The 18,062-nt window shown below is 44.3% G+C and overlaps 1 protein-coding gene across 8 annotated transcripts in view; it reads left to right on the top strand.

The window, feature by feature from the left end:
- LOC132390075 (uncharacterized) overlaps nucleotides 1-18,051 on the top strand; it is a 28,329-nt gene extending 10,278 nt beyond the window's left edge. Inside the window, exons 3-7 of one of the 8 annotated variants that reach the window (XM_059962667.1) lie at nucleotides 7,269-7,435; nucleotides 10,832-10,923; nucleotides 12,505-12,671; nucleotides 15,290-15,461; nucleotides 15,560-18,051. In XM_059962667.1, the coding sequence (XP_059818650.1) occupies nucleotides 10,914-10,923; nucleotides 12,505-12,671; nucleotides 15,290-15,461; nucleotides 15,560-15,633 (423 nt within the window). In that variant the 5' untranslated portion in view covers nucleotides 7,269-7,435; nucleotides 10,832-10,913 and the 3' untranslated portion in view covers nucleotides 15,634-18,051. The other 7 variants (XR_009510771.1, XR_009510772.1, XM_059962664.1 and 4 more) reach the window with 7 other exon arrangements.
- Nucleotides 18,052-18,062: the final 11 nt, after the last annotated feature.

Genomic DNA, 18,062 nt, shown 5'->3' with positions numbered 1-18,062 from the left:
TGTTAAGTTTGTTATTTCCTTTCTCGGTTATTTTCAGGGAGCCACTTCCTCTGTTTCCAGGGTAACGGCCCGTCAGAGCTGAAGCAAGTGTTGCACTTTTTATCGCTCTGTGGTCACCGCCTCTCAGCGTAGAGACAGTGGCCTCGGGAGCAAATGTAACAGAGTGATAGTGGGAGGAAAGGATGCTGTGACTATTGACTGTATAGGATGTGTTACACCAGGGTCAGAATGAACTCAGAACTAACAAATTAGTTGGGGTGGGGTGGTATTTACAGTCTAGGGTGGCAATCAGTTACTATCTGTGCATTAAAATGAAGAGGCAGAAATACTACAGTTGCAGGAAATTTAAGGAGATAATACTGAAAACGCTCAGCAGATCGGCCGCATCTTGGACAGTCTCAGTTCTGGAACTGGGTCTTCCACCATTTTTCCTTTCAGAGATGTATTCTGATGTACTGAGTTCTCAGCATTTTCTACTGTATAATTTTACATTTTGTTCCTGCTGCACTGCAGGAAACATGGCAGCCAGCTGTGCTGGGCAAGATCCCACACAGCAGGAAGATTGTGATCAAATGTGTTCGGTTTAGCCTCTGGTGTCAGGCTGAAGTGTACCCGCATTCTCTATACAGACCGGGGAACCAGCCTGACCACCCGCCCCGGCAGAGGGTCATTAGGTTCCAATTCCACCTCAGTTTGTGAATGGGAAATTGCAGAAACACCACGGCAAATCGCCGGCACCAAAGCGTCTTTGCATGGGTGATGATATTGGGCCGGTGACTCTGAGGATATGGAACTGGCAGTATACGGGCTTCAGTCCAGGTTGGTAATTCTGCAGCTGGGATCGGAATTTTCTCAGTCTGCAGTGAAGCTGAAATCCCGGGATGTTGGACATTGGTTATGGGGAAATCACCATCAACACTGCCCAATAGGCCATCACATCTGTGAAGTATTTTGGAGATTATTTAAAAGTTAACTAGGTAGTTGGGTGAAGTTGGGCAGTGATGTTGTTCATCTGAACTTTGGTAAAGTCTGTAACAAGATCCCGCATGGCAGCTGATCGGGAAGGTTCAGTCACGTGGGATTCACGGGGAGCTGGCGAGGTGGATTCACACCGGGCTCCAGAACAAGAAACAGAGGGAGATGATTGAAGATGGTTTTAGCAAATGGAGGCCTGTAGCGAGTCGAATGTGTGTGTCAGTGTCGACACCTCTGTAATTCATTATTCATGCCATTGATTTGTACATGAATGTACAAGGCACGATTAGCAAATTTGAATTGAATTGTACTAAATTGACTTTATTTCTTATATCCTTCACATACATGAGGAGTAAAAATATTTACGTTACGTCTCCCTCTAAATGTGCGATGTGCAAACAAAGTAATTTATAATTTAAAATCATTTGAACATTCCATATAATATAGATTACCACAGATCAACGTGAGTTAATTAGCCTGATGGCCGGGTGGAAGGAGTTGTTCCGGAGCCCGTTGGTCCTGGTTTTTTATTCTGCGGTGCATTTTTTCGGAAGGTAGCAGCTGGAATAGATTGTGGTTGGTGTTTCTCTGGTCCCCAATGATCTCTCGGGCCCTCTTTACACACCTGTCCTTGTAAAGATACTGAATCATGGGAAATTCACAACTACAGATGTGCTGGACTGTCCGTACCACTGTCTACAGAGTCCTGCGATTGAGGGATGTACAGTTCCAATACCAAGCAGTGATGCGAGTTAGGATGCTCTCAGTTGTGCCCCCATAAAAAAAAAATCTTCTTCTGATTTAGGGGTGTTGGCATATAGATGAGGGTAGTGCAGTGGACGTGATCTACATGGATTCTAGTAAGGCGTTTGACAAGTTCACACAGTAGGTTTATTCAGATAATCAGAAGGCATGGGATCCAGGGAAATTTGGCCAGGTGGATTCAGAATTGGCTTGCCCGCAGAAGGCAGAGATCGTGGTGGAGCGATTACATTCAGATTGGAGGGTTGTGACTAGTGGTGTCCCACAAGGATCGGTTCTGCGACCTGTACGTTTCTTGATTTTTATTAATGACCTTTATGTCGGGGTAGAAGGGTGGGTTGGCAAGTTTTCAGACAACACAAAGGTCGGTGATATTCTACATAGTGTAGAGGATTGTCGAAGATTGCAGAGAGGTATTGATAGGATGCAGAGGTAGGCTGAGAAGTGACAGATAGAGTTCAACCCGGAAATGTGTGAGATGGTACACTTTGGAAGGAAAAACTCCAAGGCATAGTACAAAGTAAATGGCAGGATACTTGGTAGTGTGGAGGAGCAAAGGGATCTGGGGGTACATGCCAGAGATCCCTGAAAGTTGCCTCACAGGCAGATAGGGTAGTTAAGAAAGCTTATGGGGTGTTAGCTTTCATAAGTCGAGGGATAGAGTTTAAGAGTCGTAATGTAATGATGCAGCTCTATAAAACTCTGGTTAGGCCGCACTTGGAGTACTGTGTCCATTTCTTGTCGCCTCACTATAGGAAGGATGTGGAAGCATTGGAAAGGGTACAGAAGAGATTTACCAGAATGCTGCCTGGTTTAGAGAGTATGGATTATGATCAGAGATTAAGGAAGCTAGGGCTTTACTCTTTGGAGAGTAGGAGGATGAGTGGAGACATGATAGAGGTGTACAAGATATTAAGAGGAATAGACACAGTGGACTGCCGGCGCCTCTTCCCCAGGGCACCAATTGCTCAATACAAGAGGACATGGCTTTAAGGTAAGGGGAGGAAAGTTCAAGGGGGATATTAGAGGAATGTATTTTACCCAGAGAGTGGTTGGTGCGTGGAATGCACTGCCTGAGTCAGTGGTGGAGGCAAATATACTAGTGGAGTTTAAGAGACAACTATGGTAAACGGAGGAATTTAAGCTGGAGGGGGGTATATGTGAGGCAGGGTTTGATGGTCATCACATTATTGTGGGCCGAAGGGCCTGTAATGTGCTGTATTATTCTATGTTCTATGATACCGAACTTCCTCAACCGTCTGAGGCGCTTTTGTGCCTTTTTCACCACACAGCTGATGTGAACAGACAGTGTGAGATTCTTGGTGATGGGGAAGCCGAGGAACTTAAAGCTGTTCACTGACTCAGCCCCAGATCGACTAATGTCAACAGGGGTTTACCCGCCTCCATTCCTTCTGTAATCCACAACCAGCTCCTTTGTTTTTGCGACATTGAGCAGAAGGTTGTTACTTTGCCACCACTGTGTCAGAGAGATGACCTCTTCCCTGTAGGCCACCTCGTTATTGCTTGAGAGGAGGACAATCTATGCGGTGTCGTCGATAAATTTCATTAGCAGATTAGAGCTGTGGGTGGCGACACAGCCATGGGTATACAGGGAGACTAAATTCGGGAGACTGGTTGTTATGGCAACAGCTGACACTGAATTTCAAAGACATCTTGGTCAGCTTTTGAGATGGGCTGAGGAATGGCAAATGGTTTTGAACTTGGTCAAGTGAGAGATGATGCATTTTGGACAGTCAACTAGGTAGGATTGGTATAGTGAACAGGAGGACTTCGGGTGTTGTGGAACAGAGCGACCTGGGGTGAAAAGAGTACAGTTCACTGAAAGTGGACGTGCAAGTATAGAGGGTGAACAAGAGGGTTTTAATAATGCTGGCCATCAGTTAGGGTATTGAGTTCTGGATTATGGGCATTATATTGTGTTTATATAATTTTTTGGTGCGGATACACAAAGTATTACGTACAGTTGTGTTTACCCTACTGTAGTACAGATATTATCAGTCTGGAGAGGTTGCAGACGAGATTGCTGAAGATGCTGCCTGGACTAGAGGGCCGAGTCATAGGAAGAGTTTGGCCGAGCTGGATCTTCATTCCAGAGGAGAATGGAGGTGACATTGTAGGAGTTTAGGAAATCAAGAGGGAGTATAGATAATGTGGTTGGTCATATTATTTTTCCAAGGGTTCAGGATTCAAGCTTGCATAATGTCATTCCAGTACAGCAGAACAAAATAATTGTTACTCTGTGTTCGAAGCAGGACACAGAGAAAAAAAAAACAACAAAATGACAGAGACCACAATAATACAAATAAAGTATGAATGCTTAAAACATTGATTGTATGTCCCTAAAGTGACGATAGGCACAGGGGAATCTGAAGATATGGAGACTGATATTGATTGTCTGTCCATAAAGTTACTTTAGGCAGAGAAGTGCCTAGAACTGTCAGGAAACTAGTAGTGGTTAGGGTGTGGAGGGTGGGTTATGAGTATAGGTGTTGATCAGGCTCATACTTGGGGGAAATGACTGTTTGGAGCCTAATTGTCCTGGCGTGGATGTTACAGATCCACAATTCCTTTAAGTTAGCACCAGAGTCGTAAAGAGAGTTTTGGGCATCTTGACCTTTATAACGCAGGTTATTAAGAAGAGTGGTTTGATATTAATGCTAAAGTTGTAACAGACACCGTGATTTCCAAATTTGCGGAATTGTGTGCAGTTCCGTTCAGCTGCTGGGAAGAAAGATATCGATAAGCGTGAAAAAGAGAATGGAAAATTACACGGACATTGCTGGTTTTTCAGAATATCATTATAGTCATAGGTTGAACAGGTTAGAACTTGATTACCTGGAATACAGAGAAATGATGGGGTATATGCAGGGTTCCAACTTTTTTTTTGCCATTTGCCCCTACAATTAAAGCAGAGGTCCATGGATCCCAGGTTGGGAACCCCCGCTTGAGATATAGAAATCTATGATGGTATAAATAGGGTGAATAAAGGTAGGACTTTTCCCCTCAGGTTGGGTAAGATCATGGATTTAGGGCAAAAAGTGTCACATTTATGGGGAATCTGAAGGGGAACTACTTCAATCAGAGGGTGGTGCGAATGCGGAACCAACTCCCAGCAGAAGTAAGAGATGGAGGCTCGATTGTAGAATTTGAGAGATGTTTGGGTGGGTATATCAATGAGGGAGGGATAGAGGGCTATGGTCTGGGTGCAGGGAGATGGAACCACACCGAACATGGCACGGACTGGATGGGCTAACAGTCCTGTGTCTGTGCTCCAAGGGCTCTGTGAATCTCAATTGAAACTTCTACACACAATCGACAGGTCGAATCCAACAATGTGATTTTATTTTGGACCAGCGTCTGCACTTCTGAGAGCTCTGTAGAGCTGAAACTACCATGAAACTACTGAATGCACCCAGAAAGGGTGAATACAACCACTGGAATTTTAGTATCACCGTTACAAAAAGGCTGAATGTTCAGTTCACCTTTTTCACAATGAAACCGAGAACGTGTCACACTGAGTTTGTTGTTTCCCCGCTCGGTTATCTTTGCGAGTCACTTCCTCCGTCACCAGGGCAACAGCTCACCAGAGCTGCAGAGAGTGTTGAACATGTTTCTCGCTCTCTGGTTGCTGACTCCCAGCGGAGAGAGAGTGGCCTCAGATACGAGGATGCTTCGAGCGTTTACTGTCCGGGATGGAATGAAGAAGATTGTAGGGATTGTATTTATGCAATTCTGTTCAGTGTGTCAAACATCTTGCAGTCAGTCAATCATTTCTGCATCAAAAGAACAAAATTAAATCTGCTGTACTGAGTTACCAATGCTATATTTTCAATTTTATATTTAAAACATTTTCTTCCTGTTACACGACGGGGAAAGTGGCTGCTAATTGACCTGGGCTACACCACACTCAATAAAATAATGAACAACTGTGTTCAATGTAACTGTGGGAACAAGCTAAAATGTATCAGCACCTTCTTTGTGGTCCAAGGCCCATGTTTTACAGCTAATCCCCGTCTAGAAAGAGGATCATCAGGCTCCAGTTCTGTCACGGGTTGGTGTGGGAGTGTAAGTTTTATGAACTGGGATTAGCTGAGACACTGCCGCATATTACCGGCAGCAAAGAGCCCTGGGAGAGTTGGTGCTTCAGATACAATCTTGGGATGTGGTTTCCAGGAATATGGGACTGGCAGTGTTTGGGCTTCGGTCCACGTTGGTGCTTTTACAGATGCGGCTGGATGTTACTCCTTCCGTAATTAAGCAGACGTCTCAGGTGGCTGGATATTAGTAGCGTGAATCTCTCAGAGTGAGATGCGGGAACACCCAGTGTGAGATGTGGAAAAGATGTGCGGGCTGTGACCTTCTGAGGTTGGATCCTGGAATACCACACATGTCTTGAACCAGATAAAATGAATCAGGGAATCAAGTTGTCAGGGTTTATGAGATGTTGAGTGAGTATTTCTGTTCTGTGCCCAGATGTTTAGTTCTGAAGTCTCTTTGGAAGCAAAGCAGAGAATGAGTTCCCATTCCATCCCTCACAGGAAGAGGCTGTGATTAAATAGGCTGTTTTGTGTTTGCACCAGTAGAAATAGACCGGGGTTTCAGAAATCAATTCACAATTGGAAATTTCCCCTCACTCTCACCTGTCTATCGGCCAGTGGGAGTCAAACAGAAACTCAGGATGCTGAAGATAGAACAGAACATGACAGGAACAGGCCCTTCGGCCACAATGGTGTGCCAAACCAGCTGAAAAGTAAATCACCCCCCCCCCCTATATCTAGGGTTGGTTGGGGGGTGGGGGTTGAAGTTACGGAGGGGATGAATATTTTCCAAATGAATAACAACAAGCCTGCTTGAAGTGGGAATGGAGAGGGTGTCTGGATTAGATGGAGAGTCTGGGATCTGAGAGTGCAGCCTCAGAATAAAGAAGCGTCACTTTAAAACTGAGATGAGAGACATTACTTCAGCCAAAGGTTGTTTGATCTGTGGAATTTGTCACCACGAACAGTGGTGGAGGCTATCGTTGGGTATATTCATGTTCTGGATTTCTAAATTGGTTGAAAATTATAGCAGGAAGCAGGAATACGGTGTTGGAAAATACTCCTCCATGATTGATTATGGAGAAGACTAGAATGACTTTATCACATAATTCTCCTGTTATATATTATGACTTGTATCTTATACTATGACTGAATGATGACTTCCTTGTATTCCGTCACAAGCAAGAGAAAATCTTCAGCTGCTGGAAATCCAAGCAACACCCACAAAATACTGGAGGAACTAAGCAGCTGGAAGAGAGGAGCATTGACATCCAGATGCTGACTGGCCTGATGAGTTCCTCCAGCATTTTGTCTGTGTTCCTTTGTATCCCATATCAGGCTTTGTAAAGTTTGAGGGACAGTTACAGATTTCTTCACTCGGATCATGACATATGCGCTCAAAATTTAAATGTCAGGTTAACGCTTTGTTCTCGTTTGTTTTAGTAACATACTTCATTACTTCTTTTATTGAAGTTAGATCTCCGGTGAGAGGTTTATTGGAAGAAAAGCCCACAACTGGAAGCGAACCAGAACTGAAAACGATGGAACTGCAACAAGTGAACCAGCCCGAGGGCGGAGATCATCAATTCGACAGAACCCTTCTGACTCGGAGTTTCCATTGAAAGTCAGGAGAAAGTTTGGTGTGTCTCATTTACTCAAACACTGCTCCTTTAGAAATTACATTTCTGTACCAAGGAAAAGAGGAAATAGCTGGAGTGATGCGGAATAAATGTAGAAGTGCCAGTTGCAATCATTCCAGATCTACTGATGCGCTGTCAGCATCAGCTCTGTGAAGCCATGCATATTCCTCACATTATTTGCTCATTTCAAACTCTTTATCTGGTCTGATGTTTCCTTGCTTGTCTGTGTTAGGTCCCAATCATCTCAAAATGCGTTGAAAATTTTCTCCCTTTAGAAGACACCGCAGCGCTTCCGGCTCTAGTGAATGCAGAAATGTGGAGTTACCATGAACTACAGGAACATGTCATTGACTCCTCTGTCTATTGCAAGCTGCAATGATATACTTGCCCTCGAGTATATCATCGTGCAAGCCTCTGCTAGGAGCAAACCATCTTGAAGCCAAATGTCCCAGCACCACATTTCATTCAGTCTGAACTAGCAAATGCCAACGAATAATTTAAATTTACATACCCTGTCGTCATCGTGTTTTTCTACCAATAAATTGTCAGAACCTATGAATCTGTGATTAAGCAGAAATAGGTTTTGCAATGTTCCCATTTGATCCTGTACCAAAGCCATGGGTTATACCTGTACTTGAGATGAACGAATGTCCTTGCAGCCAAGACTACTGGAGCTGCCGGAGTCGGTTTAAACTCAGTATGGGAAGCAGCGTGTTGGGTCAGATGATGGAGGAGTTGATATAAAGGTAGATGCAATGTTCAGAGAGACTGTGGAAAGATTGGCTGTGGAGAGGGCATCGCAGCAACAGTTTCCCCTCCCCCTCCCCACTCACCCTCTTACCCTCCTATTCTTTTGCCAATATTGATCGCGGGAGTTAGGAACTCTTTCTGCTCACTGCCCAGAGAAATTAAAGCCTTTTATTCCATTCAAAGCTCTGTTTGTTTATGAAGAGTGGGTTTGAAGTGTTAACGAAATGAACATGGGAGAATGCGTAACGAAAGTTTAAATCAGATCAGCAGCAGGTTCGGTAGGCCGAGTGGTCCACTTATGTACTTGGTGTGTTGATTAGAAAAGTTCTGACAGTTTAATTAGTGTAAGCCAATATAAGTTCAAGTGAAAAGAAACCATACATTGATTAAGTACATACATCAAGATATGTGTGTTAATGTTGTATCCCAGCAGGTTGCAGATCGACCATGACACACTCGGTGAGCTGGTCCGCACGGTACGGGACCGAGGGACGCGCTCCCCGTTCCCTGTTACTGACTCTACAGTCTCCCCATCTACCGCACGCACCAGCTCACCGCCCACGCGCGCCCTCTCGCGGAAATTCGTCACCCTCGGGCTGACGTTGAGAAGATTTAAGCATGCTGCGCGTGACCGGTATCTCTCGTGAAGTGACGTGACATTTACTTGTCTCTCATTGGTGAAACCAAATACCAATTTAGCATACCAACCAATAGGGATATGGGCTTCGTCATTAAGGAGTTTCCTTAACAAGGAATTGGCGGAGCTGTCAGGGCAATGGACTGAAGTGGGAGTTCAGGGGATTTATCTCCTCAGAATGAGCTCGGATGGAGAAGGCTTCAGCATATTTTTAGTGCACACCGATAAAGTGTTGCCTGCAAGTGCGGAGTCGGGTGATTTTAACAGCAAGTCAGGATCTTACTATCTGACACGTTGGGCTGGAGGGACCCGGTGGCTGCTTTTTGTTTGAGGTGTCTGGGTTTAAACAATGGAGTAAACAGACACACCTTGGACCAGCAGGCTGCCCCAGTGGGTGTTCTGTGGTCAGATGCTTGGAGTATGGCTGCTCCCTGTCTGCATTAGGGACAAAATGCAACACTTACAAGTCTGTTACTGACTGAAAACATCTATATTCATTCTTTTTTTTTGTTTATGATACAATCATTGTCCAATTTATGTTCAAGTTTAGTAGACATTCAAAACATACATGAAAACACATGAACACAGCCAAATACAACAGCATTACTGCACACAAAGCCTCTTTACTGGAGACTGCCTCTCTAAGATGCCCCAAGGGTATAGGCATTTCCTGAATATTATTATCTATCCATCGTAGCCTCTGCCATCCTCTCCTTCTTTTGCCTTCTGTTTTACCGAACATGAGAGTCTTCTCCAAGGAATCCTGTCCCCTCATGATGTGGTCAAAATAATTGAGCTTTTCAAGCTTCCCAGTGAGCAGTCTGGCGTATTTCTCCAAGTATTGACTTGTTGGATCTTCTTGCTGTCCAGCGAACACTTTCCCCCAACATCCAAGTTCAGAGGCGTTGATTATTTTGTATTCAGCCTTATTAATACTCCAGCTGTTACAGCCTTACATCACAACTGGAAATACTATATACTTGACTCTCCGGTCCTTCGCAGACAATGTTATGTCTCTGCACTTCAGTATTTTATCTAAATTTGCCATTGCTACCCTCCCCAGAAGTAAGCGCCGTTTAATACGCTGCATTTACCATCATTTTCAATCTTTCTTTATTGATTAAAAAATTTATATGAATAGATACGAATCAGAGGTGAAGTTATATCAAATACATAATAGAATAAACGTACAAACAAAGAAAATGATATACACTGTCTAAATCATGTGTAATATAATATTAGGCTATTATATATAAACAGAGAACCACAACTCCTCTTGACAATTCATACAAAAAAAGTCTGGAAATGTTCAATTTATAGGAGAGAAATAAAACACTAAACAAACTAAAAACTAAAACAAAAAAAAAGGGGGGAACTGGGCAGTCCACTTGAGGACAAGATTACAAAAAAAGAAGAAAGCGTCCTTGTTGTTTATATTTTCCCAGATCTGCTGGAAAATTGCATGCAACACTTTTACAGCATCACCTTTTAGAAATTTCAACAATTTTACTGAAATCCTGTCATAACCTGCAGCCTTATTATTGGCAATGTTTTCTAACACCCATTCGACTTCGCTTTCCAGAATGTCTGGCTCTAGATCGATGAGGGAGTCATTGCTAATGTCTTCACTGTTGGATCTTTTTACAATTCTTCTGTGTGTTCCTGCCAACTCCCTTTGATGCCCTTTGCTTCTGTAAGGTCCTTCCCTTCTTTGTCTTTTCCTATGCTCATTTTACATGAAATGTTCCTATGATATCTCAATTCTTCTGCAACAGATCTCTTCTTTTTTCCAATTCTGTTGGCTTCTTCAGCTTCAATGCATCGCTCCTTTAAGTAAGTTTCCTTATATTTCCTTGCTATCTTCTTGAAATTTGTGTTCAGTTGGAGGTCTTTGCTCCAATCTCCATTTGCTCCCTGGAATGTCGGAGAGTGAGCAGTGACGTTACAAAAGTGTTTTAAATTTGAAGGACAGAGTAACTGACTCATACTTTTTTATTTGTGTAATTCAGGTCATTGCCAGCAGGTGGGGCTTTCTTCCACCCGGACGTCGGACAAGCAGACGATAATCAACCAACGTCAGTCAGAGTCAGAATGGACACAGGTATGTTCACTGGGCTCTTTCTCATTAAAACTCTGTCGTCATGGTACACGTGTCGTCAAATCGGCAATAATTCAGAGGGATAAACTTGGGCGATAAAGGGGCAGAGAGAAAGTACCATCATTGTTCCAACTGGTAAAGAGTCCATGAGCATTGGAACAATTCACTAGCTCCAGCGCTGGGACCTAACGAGGGTAATGATCGAATCGCTCCCCTCACCACACAAATCTTCACCTGAGTGAAAGGAGAAGGAGCCCCTAAATAAGGTGGCTGTGGGTAACACTCAGACAGGAATACAACAGCGGGCAATGTAACAGTCGAGAGAACAGATAGAATTTCCGTCAGCATTCGGTACGCCCTGATGTGGGAAATGCCTCCGACAGCCAGTGAGAGAAACAGAAGGTGTTTTCTGTTTGGAAGGGCAATGGTGAATTCTCCCCAGATTAACGGGTTGTTGTACAATGGAGGTGAGGGGAGTTCCCGGTGTTTGTTTTCTGTGGCCGAGTTAAAGGTCGTTATATTGAGGGAGGACGGGCTGGGTGCAGGAGACAGTGAACAAGAGAAATTGTACACAGGGAATATGGGGGGTGGGTGGCTACTGAAGCAATGAAATGTCCTTGGCGAATAGGATTAAAGTAAAATAAAATAATAAGTGGAGAGGGCACCGTACAAAATGCTGGAGGAACTCAGCAGGTCAGGAAGCACCTATAGTGAAAAAAATAACCTTCAATGTTTCGGGCTGAGAATCTGTAAGTTGATTTCAAAGTCGTCTTAGGTACACAAAATGGAGTCAGCACGAGAGGAGCGTTGTTCTGGCTGAAGGTCTGTGACCAGTAGTGTTCGCAAGGATCACTGTTTCGCCATGCATCGTGTGTGTGAATCAAATAGGTTAATCATATGATATACTAGGTGGACTTATTCGTTGATTTACAGAGTTGGAGGAGTTGAATAAATTTGGGACTGTTGTCAATGTGTTCAGAATCCAATTAGAAATATGAACAGAGAGTCACCAAGTACAGATAATTCAGGCAAATGTGAGAAGTTGCATTTTGAGAGGTCATATTCGCGAGCAATGTGCACAGTGAATGTTGGGACTGATAATAAGATTGATGTACTGTCGGGTCTTGTGATGGATGTGCCCAGCTCCCTGAAGGTGGCAACACAATTAGTAGTGTGCTAACGATGAGTTGAGGTATTTGTTAAAGTTAGACTGTAACTGGATACGCGTTGGTTAAGAGACTATTTCAGTATTGTGCACAAATCGAGAATGATGTGGAGGGTCTGTAGAGGGTGTAGACGAGTTTCACCACAAAAACCTGAGGTAACAGGTCTGTTTAGATGGTAAAGTTTAAAGGGGATTTACGATGCAGGTTTTCCACAGAGAGTGATCGGTGTCTGGAATGAGCTGCCGTGGGAGGGACTGGAAACAGATACTCAGCAGCTTCTGAGAGGCGTTTGAACTCATGAGTCGGCCGGGAACGGGGGACATTGACTGTGTTCCTGAAGATGCGATTAGTTTAAAATGGCATCATGTCTGCATACGCATGGTACATCTACTATTTTACGTTCTATGACCGACTACAGATCTGAACTCCGCCATCTCCGCCTTCCTGTCAAATTGTGACGATCACCAACTGTTTCGGTTGACGAGATTCTACAAGGAGCGACTGGAGCAGGCGATTGAGGAGGGCGTGGAGGGAGTCAGCTTCATGCTAATGAGGGAGAATCACTTCACTGGGCAGGAGTATCACGTAAGTGGAAGGGACATACACTGACTGTATATTCTACTGAATCTATCACAAACCGACAGAACCGGTGTAACGACACCTCTGGGCTGTAAAAATCCTGTAATGCTTGTGGTCAACATCAAGAAAAGAGTTTTCATTTGCGAAAAACCCTGAACTTTTATTAACCAACACAATCCTCTCTCCAGTTTTCTGATCACATTCATTTATAGACAGATTAGTATACAGGCAATGATTGACTGGTGAATTTAGTGATGTGACACTTGACGGACATTGCAAGTGGACAGATAACCACTCTACACCACTCATCACATCATGTTCCCAATGGTCGACCTTAATGGCCACTGACCAATCTGTGTTCTCCTGATGACCCACGGGTCTCCCACAAATCAAATATATAGTGACTTATTTCTCAGCTCATTCTCGGTCGACCTTCAACCCCATCGTCAGTTCAACACTGACTGTCATCTCTCATTTGAACTGCTGACCCTTTTTTTGATCAATATCCCAACATGCCTCATGGTTCTGTTACTTCTGTTCCTTGTGACTTCCAATTTGAGTTTGTAATTACCATAGCATATACTGTTAACATGGGAAGTGCAACATTAGTGCCACTGAAAATATTCCAAACATCTACAGCTAACATAGAATTACAAGGAAACAGCTTTCCAATGGTCCACGTGCTACTGGACTGCGTTCACCTTTTACCACCTAGAATGAATATTAGTGAAGAGCCAGACACCATACTGAGCATTGCATTCCACATGAGGCAGCTGAGAATTTCAGTCCAAACTTCTTACTCAACATTACCACCGGTCGGCTTTGGTCTGTGACACATACACAATAGTCCTGAGTTTGCTGGCTGCTCCTCACTGCCAGTTCCCAGCTGTTGGCTGGCACTGGACCCCTCATGGATCCTGGCAGTGAAGGGTGAAGCTGCTGCGGTTCACCAGGGATTACCCTGGCAAAACTCAACAGTGGCCCGGCCATAGTTTCACCTAGTCATAGTCATCAAACCTTACAGTACAGCAACAGGCTCTTCTGCCCACCTAGTCCACACCGACGTATTATCTGAGTCCCATTGATCTGAACTCGGACTGGAGACGTCCAAAACTCCCCCATTGAATGAACTTATCCAAACTGATCTTAAATAATCAACTTGAATGTACATCGACTAATTAAGATGGCAGCACGCTCCGCGCTCTTCAGCAACCTCTGAGTGAACAGGTTCCCCTTCACTTTGCCTTTCACCTGTCATCATTACCCTATGATCTCTAATTCCAGTCTCACTCAACCTCAGTAATAAATGCATTTTCGCAATAACTCTCTGTATACCTTTTATAAACTTGTATATCTCTTTCACATCTCTCATGGTCCTCCGACACTCTATGGAATAATGTCCTAGCCTATTCACACTTCCTCTATATCTTAGATCCTCAACTCCTGGTAACAATCTGTATTTAATTCAGCATTCGTTCAATCTTATTGATATCCTTTCAGGAGGTAGATGTACACATTGCTTCAATTTAGCCTCTGAAACATCAACTTCGACATAATATCCCAACGTCTGTATTCAATATTTTGATTTACAAAGCCCCATGTCCAAAAAGCTTTACAACGCCATCTACCTTCGATAATACTTTCAAGAAATTTTGGATCTGTATCACTTTGCAGTATCTCATCACACTTCCTACTCTTGTCATTGGTACCAACGTGGACCAAGACCTGCTCATCCTGCCCTTAAGGAAGTTTCAGAGTCGATACGAGATATCACTGACCTTGGTAACACACCATCCAAAAATCCTGTTCTCGTAAATAGAATCTCCAGTCTATTCTCCTGATCATTTTATTCCCCGTCAGTGAATCTCAGCACTTCTCATCCCTTCCGAGTCACAAAGCCAAACTCAGAGCCAGAGGCATAATCACCGTGGCTTTCCTCTGCGAGGCCATACCCCGAAACAGAAAGCCGTATCCCTGTTACAAAGAGTTTCCTGTAGTGGCTGCCTGTTCCCTTCCCCCTCCTGACAGTCACCCAGTTCCCTGTGTTCCGGGCCTTGTGTACAGCTCCCTCCCTGTATAGCCTGAGTCAATCTCTCAGCCTCCGGAATGATCCTGAGTTCACCCAGCTCCAGCTCCGATTCCTCAGCACATTCTGTATTAAGCTGCAGCTGGATGAAATTCCTGAAGGTGTAGTTATCGGAGACACTGAACGTCTCCCTGTCTTGCCGCACCCTGTAGGAAGAACATCCCACTATCCTGCCTGGCTTTCCCACTGTTCTAACCGTGAAAAAGAGAAGGGAAGTATTACCCAAGATCAACCCAAGCCTCCGCCTCTCCTCAATGAACCCTCTCTGACACAAAGCATCAATAACCTACTCTATCTCTGGCTCACTCACACTATGACTGCTCTGTTTAAACCTTGCCAAGTGGATAAGTACCCCGCAATCTGTGGCGTTCAGAAAGTCATCATTGGCCATGCTAACTTCTTTTAATTTCTTTTTCCTGCTACAAACAATTGCTGTCAGTGATTTGCGACGAGCAGAATGTGCTGGGTCTGTCCATGTTCAGGGTAGATTTGAACCCATCCCTCCGTTCCTCAATATATTCCCCATTGTTCATTACAGAGCGTGACTGAGCTCGCGAAGAAGGGAAACCGAGCGGGCGCTTCCAAACTCCTCCTGGATCTGGTGATGGAGAGAGGCTCCGGGGCCCGGAAGGTGATGTGGGAATCCTTTGTGAAACTGCACCACCATTTACTGAAGCTGAGCAGAATATTGAATGAAATACGGGAGCGAGGTACGGTGTACAATACACTGTGTGTTACAGATGTAAATGCTGATGAGTTTACAGTATTACACAGAACAGACTTCATGCAGGTAAATCTGTTTGAACAGGTGACGGCCAGTTCGCCTACATGGACACTGAACGGGATTTCTCTGAAGTGCCCAAACATCTGAAAGGTAAGTGATGGAACGGAAATCTGAAAGTCTGTATTTCACACTGAGAGTCTGAATACGTCTCTGTAGAGGCCTGTTTAGAGACTGTCAGTCTGGGAGACAGGTTTTTGTTGTTATTTCACACTGAGAGCCTGAATACGTCTCTTTAGAGGCCTGTTTAGAGACTGTCAGTCTGGGAGACAGGTTTTTGTTGTTATTTCACACTGAGAGTCTGAATACGTCTCTTTAGAGGCCTGTTTAGAGACGGTCAGAGTCTGGGAGACAGGTTTTTGCTGTTATTTCACTCTGAGAGTCTGAATACGTATCTTTAGAGGCCTGTTTAGAGACTGTCAGAGTCTGGGAGACAGTTTTTGTTGTTATTTCACACTGAGAGTCTGAATACATCTCTTTAGAGGCCTGTTTAGAGACTGTCAGAGTCTGGGAGACAGGTTTTTCTTGTTATTTCACACTGAGAGTCTGAATACGTGTCTGTAGAGGCCTGTTTAGAGACTGTCAGAGTCTGGGAGACAGGTTTTGTTGTTATTTCACACTGAGAGTCTGAATACGTGTCTTTAGAGGCCTGTTTAGAGACTGTCAGAGTCTGGGAGACAGGTTTTTGTTGTTATTTCACTCTGAGAGTCTGAATACATCTCTTTAGAGGCCTGTTTAGTGACTGTTAGAGTCTGAGAGACAGGTTTTGTTGCTGTGGCTGGAGGACACGAAGCAATTTGCATTTGTCACAACACCTTTTCTGTGGGGCCGAGTATCTGGAGATTTGACAAAACTGAAGCCAAACGATTCCAATTGGAACATCCAACTCCAGCAAGGGAAATCTCGCACCTCTGATCCAAAGTGGAGCCGAGATTTGTTGTTATTCCTCCATACGAACATGACATGGGAGCAGAATTCGGCCATTCAGCCATTCAGTCTGCTCCGCCATTCCATCATGGCTGATCCCCGATTCCACGCAACACCATACACCTGCCTTCTCGCCATATCCTTTGATGCCCTGACCGATCAGGAACTTCTGCCTTCATTACATCCATGGACTCGGCCTCCACTGCAGTCTGAGGCAGAGCCTTACAGACAGTCATTATTCTCTGGCTCAAAGAGTCCTCCTTACCTGTTGTAAAGGATCGCCCCTCAATTTTGAGGCCCTGGCCCCTAGTTCTGGATGCACCTGCCACAGGAAACATCCTTTCCACATCCACCCTATCTGGTCCTTTCAACATTCTGCAGGTTTAAAAGAGATTCCCTTGCATTCCTTAAAATTCCAGTGAGTACAGGCCCAAAGTTGCCAAAACACACCTCATATATTAACTCCTTCATTCCCGGAATCATCCTCCTGAATCTCCTCGGGACTCTCTCTAATGACCACACATCTTTTCAGAGGTACTGAAAAGCTGTTGACAACACACCTGCAGTGCAGCCTGACTATACAGTCTTGTAAAGGCTCAGCATTTATATTCGATTCCCTTTTTTGCCACCTTTACCACAGACTCGACCTTTAAACTAATCTTCTGTGAGTTTTGCTCGAGGCTCCGATGTCCCTTTGAAGTCGCTCTGCACCTCTGATTCTTGGAACTTCTTCCTATTTAGTTAATAGTCCGCTCCTTTCACCAAAATGCATTATCATACATTTCCAACAATGAATTCCATCTGCCACCTTTTAGCCATTTTTTCCAATATGTCTCAGTCCTGTTGCAATTGCACTACCGACCCCTCCACCTATCTCTGTATCATCCGCAAACTTTACCACAAATACATACATTCAATCATCTAAATCATTGATAAACAATCTGAAAGTCAGCGGTCCCAATACTGATCCGTGCGGAACACCACCGGTCACTGGCAGCCAACCAGAAAAGGCCCCTTTTATTCCCACTCGCTGTCTGCTGCCTGTCAGCAATTCCACTGCACAAACCAGTATCTCTCCTGTGACGCCATAGATTTTTATCTGGTTAAGCAGACTCCTGTGCGGCAGCTTATCAAATGCCTTCTGAAAATCCAAGTAAATGGGATCCACTGACTCCTTTGTCCACCCTGCTTCTTACTTCCAGGATGAATTCCAACAGAAACCATGCTAACTTATATTGTCATTAGTCTCCAAGCACCTCGAAACCTCAAACTTAATAAGAGACTCCAACTCTTTCCCAGTCGCTGAGGATTGGCTAACTGGCCGATAATTTTCCTTCTTTTGCCTTCCTCCCTTCGTAAAGACCAGAGTGACAGTTGTAATCTTCCAGTCCTCCGGGACCATGCCAGAATAAAGTGATTCTTCAAAGATCATGACCAATCCATCCGTCATCTCTTCAGCAACCTCTCTCAGATCTCTGGGATGCAGTCCATCTGGCCCAGGTGACTTTGCACCTGAAGAGCTTTCAGTATGCCGAGATGCTTTTCTTTTGTGATAGCAATGGCACTCACTCCTACTGCCTGTCACTCGCAGACTGCTAGCGTC

The sequence above is a fragment of the Hypanus sabinus genome, unplaced genomic scaffold (assembly GCF_030144855.1).
Source record: "Hypanus sabinus isolate sHypSab1 unplaced genomic scaffold, sHypSab1.hap1 scaffold_757, whole genome shotgun sequence".
NCBI lineage: Eukaryota > Metazoa > Chordata > Chondrichthyes > Myliobatiformes > Dasyatidae > Hypanus > Hypanus sabinus.
The sequence above is the reverse complement of the archived record's forward strand: the minus strand, read 5'-3'. Positions and strand labels throughout refer to the sequence as shown.